Raw genomic sequence first — 17,941 nt, forward strand, 5'->3', positions numbered from 1 at the left:
CCCAGGCAGTCTCCCATCCAAGTACTAACCAGGCCTGACCCTGCTTAGCTTCCGAGACCAGACAAGATCTGACATGTGCAGGGTAACAATTGTACACTACATGCTACAGGGCACAGGGAAGGGTGACTAGATGACTCAGTAGAGGTAAGTAAAAATCTTTGTAACCACCACCTAGGCTACCTGGCCTCCAGCAGGTCTCCTCAGACCTATTTAGCTGGCATAAGACCAAGGAAACTCATTCTAGTTGACAACTGGCTAAACACTGAGCCGGCAGTGTGACACAGCAGCCAAGAAGGCAAATGCAATTCTCAGCTGCGTTGACAAGAAGTATAGGATCCAGATTGTGGGCCCAAACCTAGCTAAGTGTTCCCCTGGCAGAAACTGTGACAGTGTATAGCACAAGACTGCTAGCATGTCAACAGATGAGCCACCCACCACTGGCCCCAGTTAAGTTGATGGTGTGGGTGGGAAGAATGGGGTGGAGGGGCAAGCAGGAGGCAGAAGAGGGGGGAGGGAGGAGTAAATGCGGGCTGCATTGGCATGTGCCAGGATGCTATCCCCATTCCTTCCCCTTGTTCCCCTCTCCCTTACTCTCCTCGGACTTGTGCCAGCAAAATAGCTGGGACAGATCTGAGGAGACCCACTGGGGCAGTGGAGGCTTGGCCCAGGACAAGCAAACAAATGTTCTCTTACCTTGAGAAAGCCCCCACCACTGTCTCCCTCCCCACTGCAGGATGCCGCACATACTCCACTGGCATGGCTGCATCAACAGGAGCCATTTTAGTTAGAATTGGGCTACTCGGTCAGACCCCAACTGAAATATTGTGTCCTGTTCTGGGTGACCCAGTTTTGGGTGACCGAGTTTAAGGGGGATATTAACAGACATGTTCAGAGAAGGGTAACTATGATGGTGAGAAGGCTGGAGATTGTTCTAATGAAGACAGGTGGAAGGACTGAGGCATGTTTGGAGAACAGATAGTTTATAGGGGCCATGATAACCATCCATTAATTAGAGGTGCTGTCATGTGGAAGACGAAGCAGATTTCTTTTGGTTGCTCTGGAGGGCCAGACCAGAACAAATCAGCTTAAACTGCAACCAGGCCAAGTTTGATTGAACATTAGGAAGAACTTCCTGGTGGTACAGTGTGTTCACTGCTTTGAGCACTGGAGAAGGGATGTGTATAAATCTTTTTAATAAATAAGTGTGCAACTGTGGGAAGAGTCTGCCTCAGAAGGTGGTAGACTCTCCATTGTGGCAGGTCTTGTAGCAGAGGCTCTGCTCGAAGGTTATCAGGAATTCTGCAGTTGTGGACAGCCTGCAGTAGCAGGGGTTGAACTGGGTGATCCTGAAGGTCCCTTCCACTTCTGAGCTTCTACATTACTACAGAGGCCCAGGGCTAGATATGGCTCCCAAGAGACTCAAATCCATCCTGCAAGTGCTCCTCATCCATCACCAGCTGGAGATGCTCTAGAAGGATATTTCCTGCTACAGGCAGGGGGTTGGACTAAATGATCTTTTGGGTACCTTCCAACTCTCTGATTCTATAACTAATAATCTGACCCTCAGAGCTTTCTCGCACCCCAACATTGGCACTGCTAGTCAAAAGGTGCACCCTTGTTCTCAGAGGTGCCATTGGGGTGGAATGCAGAGAAAACTATGGACACCAAAAGACCACTCATGCTGGAGCAACACCCATCTGGGAGCAAAAGAACTGACCGCAAGCCAGAGAGAGAGAGAGAGAGGCAGGAATTTTTCCTCTTTGTCTCCCCAGAGTCAAACATGAGCAGAACCCAAAGAAAGGAAAGTTCTTTGCAGTGAAGGCTGTGTGTCCAAAATTGAGTGGAATGCAAAATATTTTTTTACAGGGCTGCAATCAAAGTTATGATGATCGTCACCTCAAGCAGTCTGAGGCATTATGGTGTGTGTGTGTGTGTGTGTGTGTGTGTGTGTGTGTGTGTGTGTGTGTGTGTGTTGTCGTCCCCCATACAATGGAGCCCTCAGGTCAAGAGGCTCGTCCATCCCATTACTGTAGAATGTAACTTGTCAGGAATTGGAGTTGTAGCTATCTTGCACAATATGGCAAAACTGTCCTGCTTGCAATTCATATTCCACACAAATACGTTACCACTGAGACTGCAGAATGTCGCTCCCCACCCCCCACCCCCAAGATATGGGTGACATTTTGTCCTGGGGCTTCAGGAGTGAGGCCGACATCAAGACTGGAGGACGAGAATCAGTTTTCTTATGAGGTAGGAAAAGAGAGTGCAACAAGGCAGGGAGAAGCTTGCCATTGTGGGAATGGAGAAACAGGGTTCCCTTTCATTTCCCATAAAACCAGTTGCCACTGGTATTTCCACGGGCAGAGAACATCACTATCAAAGGCCAAGACAGGGAACAAGAGAAGCCAGATCTCAGCCCGGCTTCCAAGAAGCTTTTTCAAGACTGGAGAAAGTAAGTAAGACAGAGCCTGGGCCTGTTTCGGACATAGGTGTGAGCCAGCCATGTAATGTAGCAGCAAAAAAGGCAAATGCAATGCTGGACTGTATTAACAGAGGCAAAGGGTACCAATCATAAGAGATCTTAGTTCCGCTCTATTTTGTACTAGTCAGACATCACTTGGGATACGGCATCCAGTTTGAGGTACCATGTTTTAAGACGGACATTGATAGGCTAGAGTGGGTTCAGAAGAAGGCAACTAGGATGTTGTGGGATCTGGAGACCAACTCCTGTGAGGAACAGTTAAAAGAGCTCGGTTTGTTTAGCTGGGACAAGAGGAGGAGATTTGAGAGTTGTCTTCAAGGATCTAATGGGCTGACATACAGAAGAAAGGTAGTACTTGCTGTCTGTGATCTCTGAAAGCAGCACTAGAACCAGTGGATTGATACTACAGGGAAGTAGATTCAGGCTAGCAAGATTCAGATTAGGAAGAATTTCCTGTTAAGAGTTGTCTGGTGCTGGAACAGCCGGCCTTGTGGAGTTGTATCTCTCTCTTGTTGGATGGCCACCTGCCAGGATGTTTTAATAGTTGCCTATATTGAGCAGGGGGTTGGACTAGATGACTTCCAAGGCACCTGTAAACTCTCATATTTGATTATTCTACTCCATTGTCCTCCGCCCCATGCACCCCATGCATTTGGTGGGCCGCTGTGAGATACAGGAAGCTGGACTAGATGGGCCTATGGCCTGATCCAGTGGGGCTGTTCTTATGTTCTTATCCCCCTCTTAGTATATTGGTATGTTTAATTTTTTTTTCTCTCTCTCACTGCTTCACACTTTTTTGTCTTCCTGAGTCATATCCTAAGAAAGTGAATCCTAATGAAGCACCATTAAAATGAATGGAAATGAGCTGATCACAACCAATATAAGCCCTGTTTATTCTAATGGGATTAAATCGTAAATGCACTTTCTGAAAGGCAGAACCCACTGTTCTTCATGTTCCTTGAAATCAAAAATAATGGCAGGGGTCATACCTATCAGAGGAGCCACTTAGCCTAAGCCCTGCTCACTGCATCAAGCGGAGGCAGGCAAGATCCTCATCAATCGAGCACTACCTTTCTTTAAAGGAAATATTCCTGGACTGGGTAGTTCTGATATTTGCTATTGGTGTGTTAATATTTTGGGAGATAAGTTATGAGTGAGAACATTCATATCAATTTGGTCTGCTTATTGAATTGCTGCTTGATCACTTACAATATTTTATTGTTGCTGTCTTGGTCACTATTTCATTATTGGGACCGATGTTTCAATATGATCTGGGGTTTTGTTGCTTTTTAGGAATGAGCTGCCTTGAAGGTGTCTCTGTAGAAAGCAGATAAATAAACACAGCATCCCGTCCCCCCCAGGACTTTCTTGGGTGGAGATGATGAGTTCCTTGGGAATGATGGTTCTCTTGACTAGCAGTAAGTATTTAGAATGTGCAGTGAAGGGCAGTTTGGACATTCCACCCACACGTGGGATTATGTAGCAGGAAGGCCAGTGCACCAGGAGGGGGAAGTGTACCTGCTCATGCATCTCCCTACATTATTCTGCTCCCCCACCACCATAACTCCCCCACCAGCATAACTCATCACTAGCAACCTTCACAGGGTAATTTCAAGGGGCCAAGGGATCCTCACCTAACATGCAATGGAGGGGAGTGGTGTCCAGCACCACAAAATCAGGCAGCCCAGTTCCTTCCCCCACCAGCCTATAACATGCAGCACCACTGACCGAGCATGTGCTGCATGGTATGGTGGGAGGGTGACCAGACAGCCTGGGAGAGGTAAGTAAAAATCTTTACTTGATCTGGACACCAGTTAATCTTCTTAGAACTATGTACTATTGTACTATGTACTATGGAACTATGAAAAGCGGTATAATAATAATAATAATAATAATAATAATAATAATAATAATAATAATAATAATAATAATAATAATAATATTAATAATAATAATAATAATAATATTAATAATAATATATTATTATATATAATATTAATAATAATAATAATAATAATAATAATAATAATAATAATAATAATAATAATAATAATAATAATAATAATAATAACATGCTCATAACATACCCCTGGGGGCTGGGGGCCAAGAATAGGCCCTCAGTTTGGCTGTACTTGTCGTAAGAGGCGACTAAACAGCCACCGGGTAGATGGGACTCGTCAGCCTAGGAAGGCAGCTCATCTAAGAGAAGGAAACTCTGATCCCAAACCTCCACTGCCTTGTGGCTACATCCAGTTCTGGAAAAGGCTTCAGGAGTCAACCTCGAGGCAAAATCAGGAGCCGGAGTCCCTTAGGCAGTTCATGGCTGAACACAGTCACGTTCTGGCAACTCCTGCGACGCCGCTGGAACCAACTGTATTGGCTTCTGCCTTTCCATTGGACCATTCCAGCGACGTGGAGAGGGGGGATTTGCTGCATGGGTAACAGCCTATCCTCCATACCTTCTTTACCCAGGCTTCGCGCACTGGAGAGGACACTCCAACTTCGCCATACGGCGTCGGCACAACACGGGAAGCAGCAGTTTACCGGTTATAAGTCTTCGCTCGATTGGCGTAGAGCATGACGCCAGGGGCTGCTTCCGACGGTGGGAGAGATCATTGCATCTCATTGGGCAGCTACCGCCCGCCTTAAGCTGGGCAGTCCCCAGCCAGTAAGGTGTTGCCTCGCCACGGTCCGTTAACCTCATGGGGTGCGTGGGGTTTAGGGTGAAAACCGACAAGCGGATCGACAACTCTGCACCATGCAACAGAAAACAGAAAACTACTGCCCTAAAGCTGGGCACCTGGAACGTTAGGACAATGACACCTGGCTTCTCTGATGACCTGCAAGAAATAGACGACGCACGCAAAACAGCTGTCATCGACATGGAGCTGAGCAGACTGCAGATGGACATCGTCGCCCTTCAAGAGACTAGGCTGCCAGATTCCGGATCTGTCAAGGAGAGAAATTTCTCATTTTTCTGGCAGGGAAAACCACCAAACGAAACCAGGGAACATGGCGTTGGCTTTGCGGTCAGAAATACCCTGCTGAAATCCATCATCCCACCTACTGTGGGAAGTGAAAGAATTTTGTCCCTGCAGCTCCAGTCATCAGCAGGACCTATCACTCTCATCAGTGCTTATGCACCGACTCTGTCGTCTCCAGCAGAAGCCAAAGACAAATTCTATGATGACCTGGCCACCACTGTCAAGAAAATCCCTGTAAAAGAGCCATTGTTCATCCTCGGCGATTTCAATGCTAGAGTTGGTGCTGATAACAGTTCATGGCCCACTTGCTTAGGTCAGTTTGGCACTGGGAGGATGAACGAAAATGGCCAACGCCTGCTAGAGTTTTGCTGTCATCACGGTCTCTGTGTCAGCAACACATTCTTCAACACAAAGCCCCAACATAGAGTCTCTTGGAGACATCCAAGATCAAAGCACTGGCACCAGCTCGACCTGATCCTCACCAGACGCTCCAGCCTTCCCAGCATCAAGATCACACGCAGTTATCATGGTGCTGCCTGCGACACTGACCACTCCCTGGTGTGCAGCAGAGTGAAACTGCAAACAAAGCGACTGTATCACACGAAAAAGGAAGGAAGACCTCGCATTGATACCAGCAAGACCCGGGATCAGAGAAAAGTGGAGGAATTTGCACAAGCGCTTGAGGAATCTCTTCCAGGCCCGGCCGACGCAAACGCATCCAGCAGATGGGAACATTTCAAGAATACCGTTTACAACACCGCCTTGTCCATATTCGGCAAGAAGACCAACAAGGCGGCAGACTGGTTTGAAGCCCACTCTGAGGAGTTGACACCAGTCATTGAGGAAAAGAGGAGAGCTCAAGCAGCATACAAGGTCTGTCCCAGTGAGCGCAACCTGCAGGTCCTCCGAACTGCTCGCAGCAAAGTCCAACAGACTGCCAGGAGATGTGCTAACGACTACTGGCTCCAGCTCTGTTCCGAGATACAGATAGCAGCTGACACGGGCAACATCAAGGGGATGTATGATGGTATCAAGCAGGCCCTAGGTCCAACACAGAAGAAAATTGCCCCTCTGAAGTCTGCCACAGGCGAGGTCATCCAGGATCGGGCGCAGCAGATGGAACGCTGGGTGCAGCACTACTCTGAGCTATATTCCAGAGAAAATGTAGTCACCGAAGAAGCACTGAACAACATTGAGTGCCTGCCTGTGCTGGAAGAGCTTGACAGTGAACCAACCCTAGAAGAACTTCACGTGGCCCTGGACTCCCTTGCCTTTGGCAAGGCACCTGGAAAAGACAGCATCCCTGCTGAAGTCCTAAAATGCTGCAAAGAGATCATCGTCACTGAGCTGCATGAAATCCTCTGTCTCTGCTGGAGAGAAGGTGGAGTACCTCAAGACATGAGGGATGCAAACATCATCACGCTGTACAAGAACAAAGGTGACAGGGGTGACTGCAACAACTACCGCGGCATCTCTCTCCTTAGCGTTGTAGGAAAGCTGTTTGCCCGAGTTGTACTAAAGAGGCTCCAGGTACTTGCAGAGAGCGTCTATCCAGAATCGCAGTGTGGATTCCGAGCCAACAGGTCCACCACTGATATGGTATTCTCCCTTAGACAACTGCAGGAGAAATGCAGGGAACAACGACAGCCACTCTTTATAGCCTTCATAGATCTCACAAAGGCTTTCGACCTGGTCAGCAGAGACGGCCTCTTCAAGATTCTCCCCAAGATTGGATGTCCACCCAGGCTCCTCAGCATCATCAGATCCTTCCACAAGGACATGAAGGGCACTGTTGTCTTCGATGGCTCCACATCAGACCCTTTTGACATCCGAAGCGGAGTGAAGCAGGGCTGTGTTCTTGCACCAACCTTGTTTGGGATTTTCTTCGCTGTCCTGCTGAAGCAGGCCTTTGGAACTGCAACAGAAGGCATCTATCTCCGGACCAGATCAGACGGAAAGCTCTTCAACCTCTCCAGACTGAGAGCAAAATCCAAAGTCCAGCTGAAATGTCTGCGTGACTTCCTCTTTGCCGACGATGCAGCTGTCACTACCCACTCTGCCAAAGATCTCCAGCAGCTCATGGATCGTTTTAGCAAGGCCTGCCAAGATTTTGGACTGACAATCAGCCTGAAGAAAACACAGGTCATGGTTCAGGATGTGGACTCACCTCCCTGCATTACAATCTCTGAGCATGAACTGGAGGTTGTCCATGACTTTGTGTACCTTGGCTCAACGATCTCCGACACTCATTCTCTCGATGCCGAGCTAAACAGGCGCATCGGTAAAGCAGCTACCACGTTTTCCAGACTCACAAAGAGAGTCTGGTCCAACAAGAAGCTGACGGAACATACCAAGATCCAGGTCTACAGAGCTTGCGTCCTGAGTACACTTCTGTACTGCAGCGAGTCATGGACTCTTCGCCCACAACAGGAGAGGAAACTGAGCGCTTTCCACATGCGCTGCCTCCGACGCATCCTCGGCATCACCTGGCAGGACAAAGTTCCAAACAACACAGTCCTGGAACGTGCTGGAATCCCTAGCATGTATTCACTGCTGAAACAGAGACGCCTGCGTTGGCTCGGTCATGTCGTGAGAATGGATGATGGCCGGATCCCAAAGGATCTCCTCTATGGAGAACTCATGCAAGGAAAGCGCCCTACAGGTAGACCACAGCTGCGATACAAGGACATCTGCAAGAGGGATCTGAAGGCCTTAGGGATGGACCTCAACAAGTGGGAAACCCTGGCCTCTGAGCGGCCCGCTTGGAGGCAGGCTGTGCAGCATGGCCTTTCCCAGTTTGAAGAGACACTTTGCCAACAGTCTGAGGCTAAGAGGCAAAGAAGGAAGGCCCATAGCCAGGGAGACAGACCAGGGACAGACTGCACTTGCTCCCGGTGTGGAAGGGATTGTCACTCCCGGATTGGCCTTTTCAGCCACACTAGACGCTGTGCCAGAACCACCTTTCAGAGCGCGATACCATAGTCTTTCGAGACTGAAGGTTGCCAATACAATAATAATAATACTTTATGCCAGCTATTTACTTGACGTAAGTCCAAGGAGCCTCAGGGGCGCATCAGGCTGGGAAAAGGGGATGGGATCTTGGTGTATGCTGCTAAAATCCCCCCTCCCTCCCACCCCTGGTTCTGTTGACTGATGGAGGAGTGTCCACTCCCCCTTTTAAAGGCATCTAGGCAAACAACCACCACATCGTTCTGTGGCAAGGAGTTCCAGTAATTTCCACAGTAATGACTCACTGGGTAAAGGAATATTTCATTGTGTGTGTTCCAACTCTCTCACCAGTCAGTTTTAATGAATGACCCCTGGTTCTGGTGCTGCGAGAAGGAACAGAACTTTTCTCTATCCATCCCATGCATGTAATCATGTAATCTGATCATGTCATCCTGGATTACAGAATGGAAACTGAGCAAAGAGCAGGTCCATCTTCAGAGGACAGGAAGGCCTCTTTGGAGGACTGATGGACTCTGGTGGTTATAGGAATGCTCTGTTATCAGCCTCCAGCCAATGCTCAATCTGTGTACGGTATTTGCAAATAAAGCAAATATTACGATGATGCTGTCAGCCTCCAGTGACCTCCCCTTCAAATGAAGTCAGAATTTGGTCAGTGCTCCACCCCGGAACATCTCACTGCTAGGGGAAATGGGGATTGTGTGTAGCCCTAGGGTCACTTGCAACTCAGAAATATAACCTCTAGAGAAGCTGGATCTGTGGTAAGATGCCTGAAGAATGAGGATAATAGGAACTCATACAAATCCTTTTAACAAGATCGCTGGGAAAATAGAGAAAAAGGTTGAGGATTGACTAGGAATGGAATAATGATCAACAGAGGCTACTGGAACACACTCACACCCTTCCTCAAACTGCTAGTAGCTAACTTCTGGAACCCTTTTTTGCAGGTGTTTTGGTGGCCCAAGGAAGCCCACTGGAGTTTAAAGACTTGATCAAGGCACTCACTGGAAAATCTGCCTTCCCACACTACACAACCTATGGGTGTCATTGTGGACTGGGTGCAGAGGACAGCCCAGGGATGCCACTGACTGGTATATAGATGGCTTTTGAACAACATGCTTATCTCACAGGTTCTTGACCAACAGGGATTGATTTTGTGCAGGGCCGGAGGAAGACTTTCCGGTACCTGAGGCTGAGCACCAAGTGCATCCCATATCCTTACCTTTTCCTTATCCATATCATAGCCTGACTCCTTCCAAAAAGAAAGAGGGGAATGGAGCAGAAGAGGAAGTTGGAGGAGTAGAAAGAAATGGGTTAGAGTGTCTCCAACACTGTAGCCCTCTACTCTACTCTACTCTCCTCTCCTCTCCCCTTCCTCTCTATTCTTCCTTCCTCTTCGAAGTGAGAGGAGCGGCCAAGAGAGGAGCAGCTGGGGTCAGGGGGTACCTCCACCAGTCCACCACCTGAGACAACTGCCTGAGATAGCATCATGGCCAAACTGGTTCTATTTTTACACCACTTTCTTCTTCCTTCCCACAGCTGTTGTTTGGCCCACGACTGCTGTTATGAGAGGCTGAGCAAGTGTAAACCCAAAACAGACCGATATAAATTCACCTTCAAGAATGGTGTTGTCACGTGTGGTAAGTCACCTCCCTGAGGGCCCAATCCTATATGGGCCTTGTGCTGCTGGAACTCCCATTCCAGCAGTGCAAGGCCCTTTACGGAGGCGCAAAAGCCAGGCCTCTGTTGCGCGGTTCTGGGCCACTACCACAAATGGTGAGAGATACGGTGCTCAAGGCAGTGATTCTCAAGTGCTCCACCTGTGGAGAGGTGGGAGGGGTGTGTCACTGGCAGGGAAGCAGGGGGTGGATCTTGGAGACACCAGCATGAGTCTTGGCCTTTCATCCTTTGAGAAATTCTGGTGAGGTGAGATGCTGTTAGGCTGGAGACAAGTTGATGGAGAAAAGGCATGTTTGAGACACTGGTCAGTCTGACTTTCATACCAGGGAAGATATGAGAACAGATTATACAGCGATCTCAATGGGTCTCCTCAGACCTGCTCCAGCTCTTTAACTAACCCAAGTCTGAGAGGCGGAGAGGTTACCAAAAGAGGGATAGGATCCAGCACCCCCCATTACTGCCAGATCCACCCTCTCCCACCACCTTCCCAATGTCAGGTGCAAGGGAATGATAACTAATGTTCCCTCTAAGATGTATGGCTCAAAACCCAGCTCTGAACAGCTTGGAGCCTGGCATTCTTGGGTGTCTGACAATGGCATATGACATCATCACCAAGTATTTAGAAATGCCGCCGCATAGCCAGGGAAGGGGTCCTTGCAGTGGTGCAGACGGCTTAGAGGAAGTACAGGTGGCAACAGGATATAGGGATCTTGTTGTCTTGAGTGCTCCTGAAGCACCTGGTGGGCCACTGTGAGGTACAGGAAACTGGACTAGGTGGGCCCCTGGGGAAGAGCAAACTGGGGGTGATGTATATGCACTCTTTGCAAGTATACATGGCAAGTGGCTCAGAACAGGGTCATGTCCCAGGGTCCAGTGTAACCAACTCAATTGACCCATTCCCACAATTCCTTCTCTCTGGTGATGTGGGGAGGAATCCTGCAAATTGGGCCCATCCATTGTTTAAAAGGCCTGCACCTTTCAAGATGCCAAGTGTAGGGTGCAGGAACTATTTTTGTCCATGTTCACAGCAGGATATGCACCTACTGCCGGGCTCCCAGTGTTCCAGGGAGAACGACCGTGTGGGTGACAAAGGTCTGAATGACAGGCCAAATGGATGCTGCCATTTCCTGCTGTCACCTGCTGTCCCTTTCTCCCTGCAGGTCAAGGGAGCTGGTGCAAGACGCAGATCTGCAAATGCGACAAGGCAGCTGCTCTCTGCTTCCGAGAAAATCTAAACTCTTACAACAGGAAGTTGCGCTTTTACAGGGATAGCCACAGCAAAGAAGCAACAAAGCGGTGTTGACTGAAACCTTCTCACTGGTGCTCAGCTTGCCTCCTCAACCAGGGTGGCTGGCACAGCAAGCTGGAAAAAAGAAAACAGTTGAATAAAAAGTGCTAGAATAAGGTTGCTGGAGATTGTGGGGCAGAGCTCTGTTCTGCGCCTTCCAAGCAGTGGGTGGCGTTCCTTCTCCCTGCTGGCCAATGGGAAATCTCTTCAAGGGGGTCCACCAATGACACACACCTCTAGGGGATGTCCCAATTTGTAGACGGCGGGGGGGGGGTATTTGCGCAGCAGCACCCCTAGTCATTTGGATGGCTTGCACCACTGTGGCAATTGGTGTTGAGGAATTTGGGGGGAAGCCAGATGGATGGGCTCTCTGATGCACATGAGACCTTGGTCAGTGCCTAGGGATACGGGGAACAGAACCACCGCAATCCTAAGAACTAAATGGTTGACTTAGAGGAGAAAGACAGGAGGCTGGAAATGCCCTTGTCATAAATCCAGGACAATCCCATTCTGACTTCACAATTCCTCTGACTTGGAGGACTCTCTGGAGGGTCCTGTAATGAAGCTGCTTTCCTCCCCAAAGCTGCCTATGCAAGTACCCTGCAAAATCAGGCCCTTTAAGTCCCAGAGGGGGACGGGGCAGGGCAGTTACCCAACCAACTGCAGCAGTTGCATAACCTCTCAGTGGGCTCCAAAGCTTTGTTGGAATAAAATCTATTGGGGGGGGGTGCCTCCTCCTGGTCTGCCTCTGGAACTCTCCGAAGCGCTGACCTCCCACTTGAACGTGTGTGTCCAAACACCTTGGAGGTGGCTGAGGTCCAGATTCCCTGCCTAGGCTTGTGCCTTAAACCCTGATCGGCTAAATGCCAGTGGTTCTGCTTCAGACAGGAATGCCAATCCCTGATGCTGCTGCTGTGTACATAAGCGAGAGTCTCTTCTGGCCCTTGGTCTTCTGGACCTTGATGCCAAAGTCCAGGTTGTGGGTTCAACCCTCCAAATGGAGAAGAAGATGCAAGTAAAAGCTGGCCAACAGTAAAGATATCAACCCACAGAAACAGCCCCTCCATTGATTGGCTGGGTTTTCTAGCCCCTGGCAGCTGTGGGTCCCAGCCTCTCCCCCTTGCCCAAGGACAGGGAAGAAGGAACATAAACGGAACCCATCTAGTCCTGCTTCCAACAGTGGCCATTCAGAGCTCCAATGGGAAGCCCATGGACAGAAGATGAAGGAATACCACTCTCCTACCATTGCTCCCCTATGACTGGTATTTAGGGGCAACTGCTTCTATACATGGAAGCTCCACATAGACTTCAGGCTGATACCCAGTGATAGATCTACCTCTATGATCATGGTCATGCTGCACTGTTGTCTCCTTGCAAGCCCCTGACAGTCAAGTATTGTTATTTGAGCAGAATGGAAGGGGGGGGGAGGCTGATTTGAACAGAGGCGGGGGGGGTGCTGGACTTGGCACCTACTGTAGAATTCTTTGCAAAGCATTCAAGCAAGGGGCAACTGCAGCGCCTCCTTCCCCTGCTTCTCTCCAGCCCCCACATAAAAAAGCACATGACATGTTGCCAGGGTATCCAAGCCAGATGGCATTTCAGCCGCAGAGGTTCTCCCTTAGATCCAGAGGAGGTGAGTACTGAATCTTCTTGATTGCCAGCAAAGATCTGCAGAATCTTTTCTTCAATTACAAGAGAAGTGATCTGGCTGCAGCTCACACAGGGCCAGTGGCTGATCCAGTGTGGTTTCTGTCACCCCACTTCTTCTGGGGCACTGAGTTTGGTTTGGTTTAAGGGCAAATGTGGCAAAAATAGTTGGGGGTGCAATCCTAACCAACTTTCCAGCACAGATATAGCTGTGCCAATGGGGCGTGCACCACATCCTCCAGTGGAGAAGCAATCAAGGGGGCCTTCTCAAGGTAAGGCATGCTTGTTACCTTACCTTGGGGCTGCATTGTGGCTTGGTCATTGGATTGCATCCTGGGTTTCCCTCCCACATTCACTTAAGTCAAGGTCCTGGTAAAATGGAAATGTTTATTTTGGAACAAACTAATAAGAAATAATCCTAACTAATAATCAAAAATAGCAAAAAATAATTACATCTTAAACAAAATTATAAACATGATCTGGTTAAATTAATTTATACTCTTCACACAAGCCTTTTCTTTCTCTGTGAGGGGACAGTAAAGAACCCAGCCATGGGAAGAGACTGACAGCCCAATCCTATGCATGTCTACTCTGAAGTAAGTTCCACCAAGTTCAATGGGACTTATTCCCACGAAAGCATATATAGAATTGCAGCCTAAGGCTGAAATCCTAGGCACACTTTCCTGGGAGTAAGCCCCACTGAACACAATGGGACTTGCTTCAGAGTAGGTATGCATAGGAGTGCTCTGAAAGGTTACAATTGTAAACACACTTACACAGGAATAAGTCCTATTGAACAGAATAGGATGTAAGTAGACAGATTAAGGAGCAAATAACATCTCTATTGGGAATCACCACTTCCCTGCTCTAAATTCTTGAGCGAGAGAGAGAGACTGTATCAAAATGCAGCGTTCCTCTGCTTCACAGGCGTGACGAGGCTGTGACAGTACATCCTTTCTGAGAGTCAGACAGGTATAAACTTCTCTGAAAGGAACTTCACGGTTACTTGAGCATAATAAGAAAAAGTAGTTCCCATTTAGACAAATGGATTGTATGAACCTTTGTGAAATGTAAGAAGCTCTCGGGAATCTCTTCTCAACATCTTCTCACTCATTCCCTCCTTTCTTCCGCACTTCCTCTTCTGAAGCTAGCCCTTGCCTTCATACTTCCTCTTCTGACGCTCTAGCCCACCACTCTCCTCTCTTCTCCTCTGCACTTCCTATCTGATGCTCTAGCTCAGGGGTGCCCAAATCCCGGCCCAGGGGCCACATGTGGCCCTCAAGGCCTCTCAATGTGGCCCTCAGGGAGCCCCCAGTCTCCAATGAGCCTCTGGCCCTCCAGAGATTTGTTGGAGCCCACACTGGTCTGACGCAACTGCTCTCAGCATGAAGGCGACTGTTTGACCTCTTGCATGAGCTGTGGGATGAGGGCTTCTTCCACTGCTTGCTGTTTCACATCTGTGATGAAGTAGCGGCAGCAAAGGAAAGGCCAGCCTTGCTTTGTGCAAGGCCTTTTATAGGCCTTGAGCTATTGCAAGACCTTCATTAATTCATATAAGTTCCACCTCTAGTATATTAATTAATGTAAACTTATGTAAATTTATTCAAATTTTAAATGTAAATTAATTCTTTTCCCCCCGGCCCCTGACACAGTGTCAGAGAGATGATGTGGCCCTCCTGCCAAAAACTTTGGACACCCCTGCTCTAGCTCCGTGGATCTCACATTTAGTACCGGGACCCAATTTTTAGAATAAGAATCTGTCAGGGCCCACCAGAAGTGATGTCATGACTGGAAGTCACATAATCAAGCAGGAAAATTTTTAGCAATCCTAGGCTGAAATCCTGCCCACACTTACCCAGGAGTAAGTCCCATTGACTATCATTGTTAAAAGAATATATATATATATATATATATATATATATATATATATATATATATATATATATATATAGTAGCTTGTTAAAAGGACAGGTCTGTAACATTTCTCCAAATACAGTCACATACCATAGTAGCATTAAGACTAATATATTAAAAATAAATGAAAAGAATGGGGGCCCACCTAAAATTGGTTCTCAACTCACCTAGTGGGTCCCGAACCACAGTTTGAGAAACAGTGCTCTAGCTCACTGTTTGCAACATCTCCACTTCCACTTTGTGCCCTTCTTCCTTTTTGACTGCAGATAGTAGGAGAAGGATAAGCAGAAATGGCAGGCGGCTCGTGTGTTGCCAGGAAATGGGGAGGGGGAGGCAGCATACGGCATGTCAAGGCATTGTGCAAGAGGGCTGGAAGCATTTGATGTGCGGCCTCGGGAGGATTTGGGCCAGCTTTTGGCAAATTCCTGTGATATCAGAGAAACATTTGGGAATTTGCTGCTCCTTTTTGATACATTAACTCAAGGGTGTCCAAACATTTTGGCAGGAGGGCCACATCATCTCTCTGACACTGTGTCGAGGACCAGGAAAAAAAAGAATTAATTTACATTTAAAATTTGAATAAATTTACATAAATGAATTTATTAGAGATGGAACTTATATGAATGAATGAAGGTCTTTCTAAGCAAGGCCAGCCTTTCCTTTGCTGCCACTGCTGCCTCACAGATGTGAAACAGCAAGTAGTGGAGGGAGCCCTCGTCCCACAGTTCAGGTGAGAGGTAAAACAGTCGTCCTAATGCTGAGAGTAGTTGCGTTGGGCCGGCACGGGCTCCAGCAAGACTCCAGAGGCTCATTGGAGACTGGGGTCTCCCCAAGGGCCAGATTGGGAGCCCCTGAGGGCCGCATGTGGCCCCCGGGCCAGGGTTTGGGCACCCCTGCATTAACTGGATGTAAAAAGCAGCTTGTCATTGACACTGAGCACTGACTGGGTCATCCACTTTCTTTCATGACCTTTCAATTGTCCAAGACCTCCAGCTCTGAGTCCTCCAAATTAGATCTTGCATTCAGCTTGAACCACAGGTGAATGTTTCCCGTTCTGTGTGTAGACAAGAAGGTCTGAGCTGCTCAGTTCCCGATTCACAGTCCTGGATCATCAAGGAAACTTGAGGGGTCTGCGAAGGTGCTGAAAATGAAGCATGATCTCCTCCCCTTTGGTATGCTGGCCACTTGCTGTAAGTACAGCGATCTCTTGAAATTTTTCACAGAATGGATTTAGACTTTTTTTGCCCTGTTCAGATCAGGATTGGATTCCATGTACATAATGAAGGAGCCCAAACTGTGCACCAGGAATTCAAACCAAGGGTTCAGAGGAGAACAGATCTAAACAACCCGTAACCCATCAAGCCAAACAGAGGCCCCAAGTTTCTCTCTATTGTGTAAAAATTGGACATGCCTATCCCTTTTCTCCCTCTGTCAAATAAGACTAGAAGTTGGGGTCATCCCATGAAACTGACCAACAGTAGATTCAGGACAGGCAAAACATGGCTACGTGACAGATAAATAACAGAATTCACTGGCACAAGGCATGGTCCATGGCTTGGATGGGCTTAAAATGGGATTGGATGATGTAGTGGTTCTGGTGTTAGACCTGGAAGATTCAGGTTCAAATCCCTGCTCAGCCATGAAGCTTTCTGGGTGACCTTGGGCCAGTCACTCTCTCGCTCAGCCTCACCTACCTCACAGGGTTGCTGTGAGAACAAAAAGCGGGGAGGAACCATGTACATGACCCTGTGCTCCTTTGAAGAAGGGTGGCACCCCGTATAAACATGTGAAAATAAATATGAAATTAAACATGCACAGTTCCTCAGCCTTTCTGTCTCCCGTAGGATTACCCAGCGGGTTTAATGGTTGAGATTTGAAACCAGGTCTCCCACGCCTAGCGCTGTAACCACTACTCAATACTGCCCCTCTGCCTATCAGAGTAGACAGGAATGGCACTCTCGGACCAACGGCCTGGCTCAGGCAGCTTCATGTGTTCAATAATGCTGAAGGGCCTAATGTCTTCACCCCAACTTGAAACCAAGTAGGTCTCTTGTTTTAGCAGACTGGGAGCCTTCTTTTTATCTCCTAGGTATCATCACTGCTCATGGGACCCAAGAAGATCGTGAAAGCATGGTGACCGAGGTGGTGAAAGTCAACGGAAGCATGTTCCGGTCCTATGGTTGCTACTGTGGCATTGAAGGGGTTGGCACTGGAGAGCCCAAGGACTACATTGATGTGTAAACAAACAGCCCATTTTGTATTTTAAGCAAATGCATTCTTTCAGGATCACCTGCCTATCCATCTCTTCTCAGCACCCTGGATTTGACAAGGGTGATCAGAGCAGAAGCAGAGAGGGCTAGAGCAGACCCCTTGGGATGGGGCCCACCATCTGCTCCACCAATACTGCTCTTCCTCCTCAATTTTGAAAGGGAGGATCTAGCCCACCACTCTCTTTTCCTCTCTGTTCTTCTATTCCTTTTTTAATTCAAGAAGCAGGGAAGGCAGCCCTGGGCAAGTGGTAGTATGAGGGTAGGCGAAACAGTGTTTGGAAATCGTGGCTCAAATCAGTAATCAAAGTGCTCCAAGGTGACTGCAAATGTATGCAGATGAGATGAAGCTAGTAGTAAAAACTAGTCATTTATATGCCAAGGGAAAGCATCCTTGTTCTCAATGCCATCCTGAACGCAACAAGGCATAAATCTGTATCTTGGAAATCATATTTTGAAAATTTTGACTTGGCTGACATTAGGGGGAGTGGGGTGTCAAGCTTGTAGATTTCAACTCTCCTCCATTCCTGTACAGGAAAAATAACTTGTATTTGGGGTGTTTTCCTATCCCAATGTTTTCCCATAGAAATTAGAGTTAATTCCAAGCCCAGCACAAGATTTCTTTATTCAGTTAAGGGCTTGACACTCAGGACTTTATAAGGAAAATTAAATGCTCCTCCCTGGGGCACACAAATGAGATAGTGTGCTCCTA

At 48.0% G+C, this 17,941-nt stretch overlaps 1 protein-coding gene across 1 annotated transcript; it reads left to right on the plus strand.

The window, feature by feature from the left end:
- Nucleotides 1–3,881: 3,881 nt before the first annotated feature.
- LOC136660303 (basic phospholipase A2 Sms-N6-like) lies at nucleotides 3,882–17,203 on the plus strand. The gene is given in 6 exon segments (XM_066637429.1): nucleotides 3,882–3,900; nucleotides 9,381–9,485; nucleotides 9,488–9,524; nucleotides 9,973–10,073; nucleotides 11,274–11,390; nucleotides 17,052–17,203. Coding segments are annotated over 6 exon segments (531 nt in total).
- Nucleotides 17,204–17,941: the final 738 nt, after the last annotated feature.

This window comes from Tiliqua scincoides, chromosome 9 (assembly GCF_035046505.1).
Source record: "Tiliqua scincoides isolate rTilSci1 chromosome 9, rTilSci1.hap2, whole genome shotgun sequence".
In the NCBI taxonomy this organism is placed as follows: domain Eukaryota; kingdom Metazoa; phylum Chordata; class Lepidosauria; order Squamata; family Scincidae; genus Tiliqua; species Tiliqua scincoides.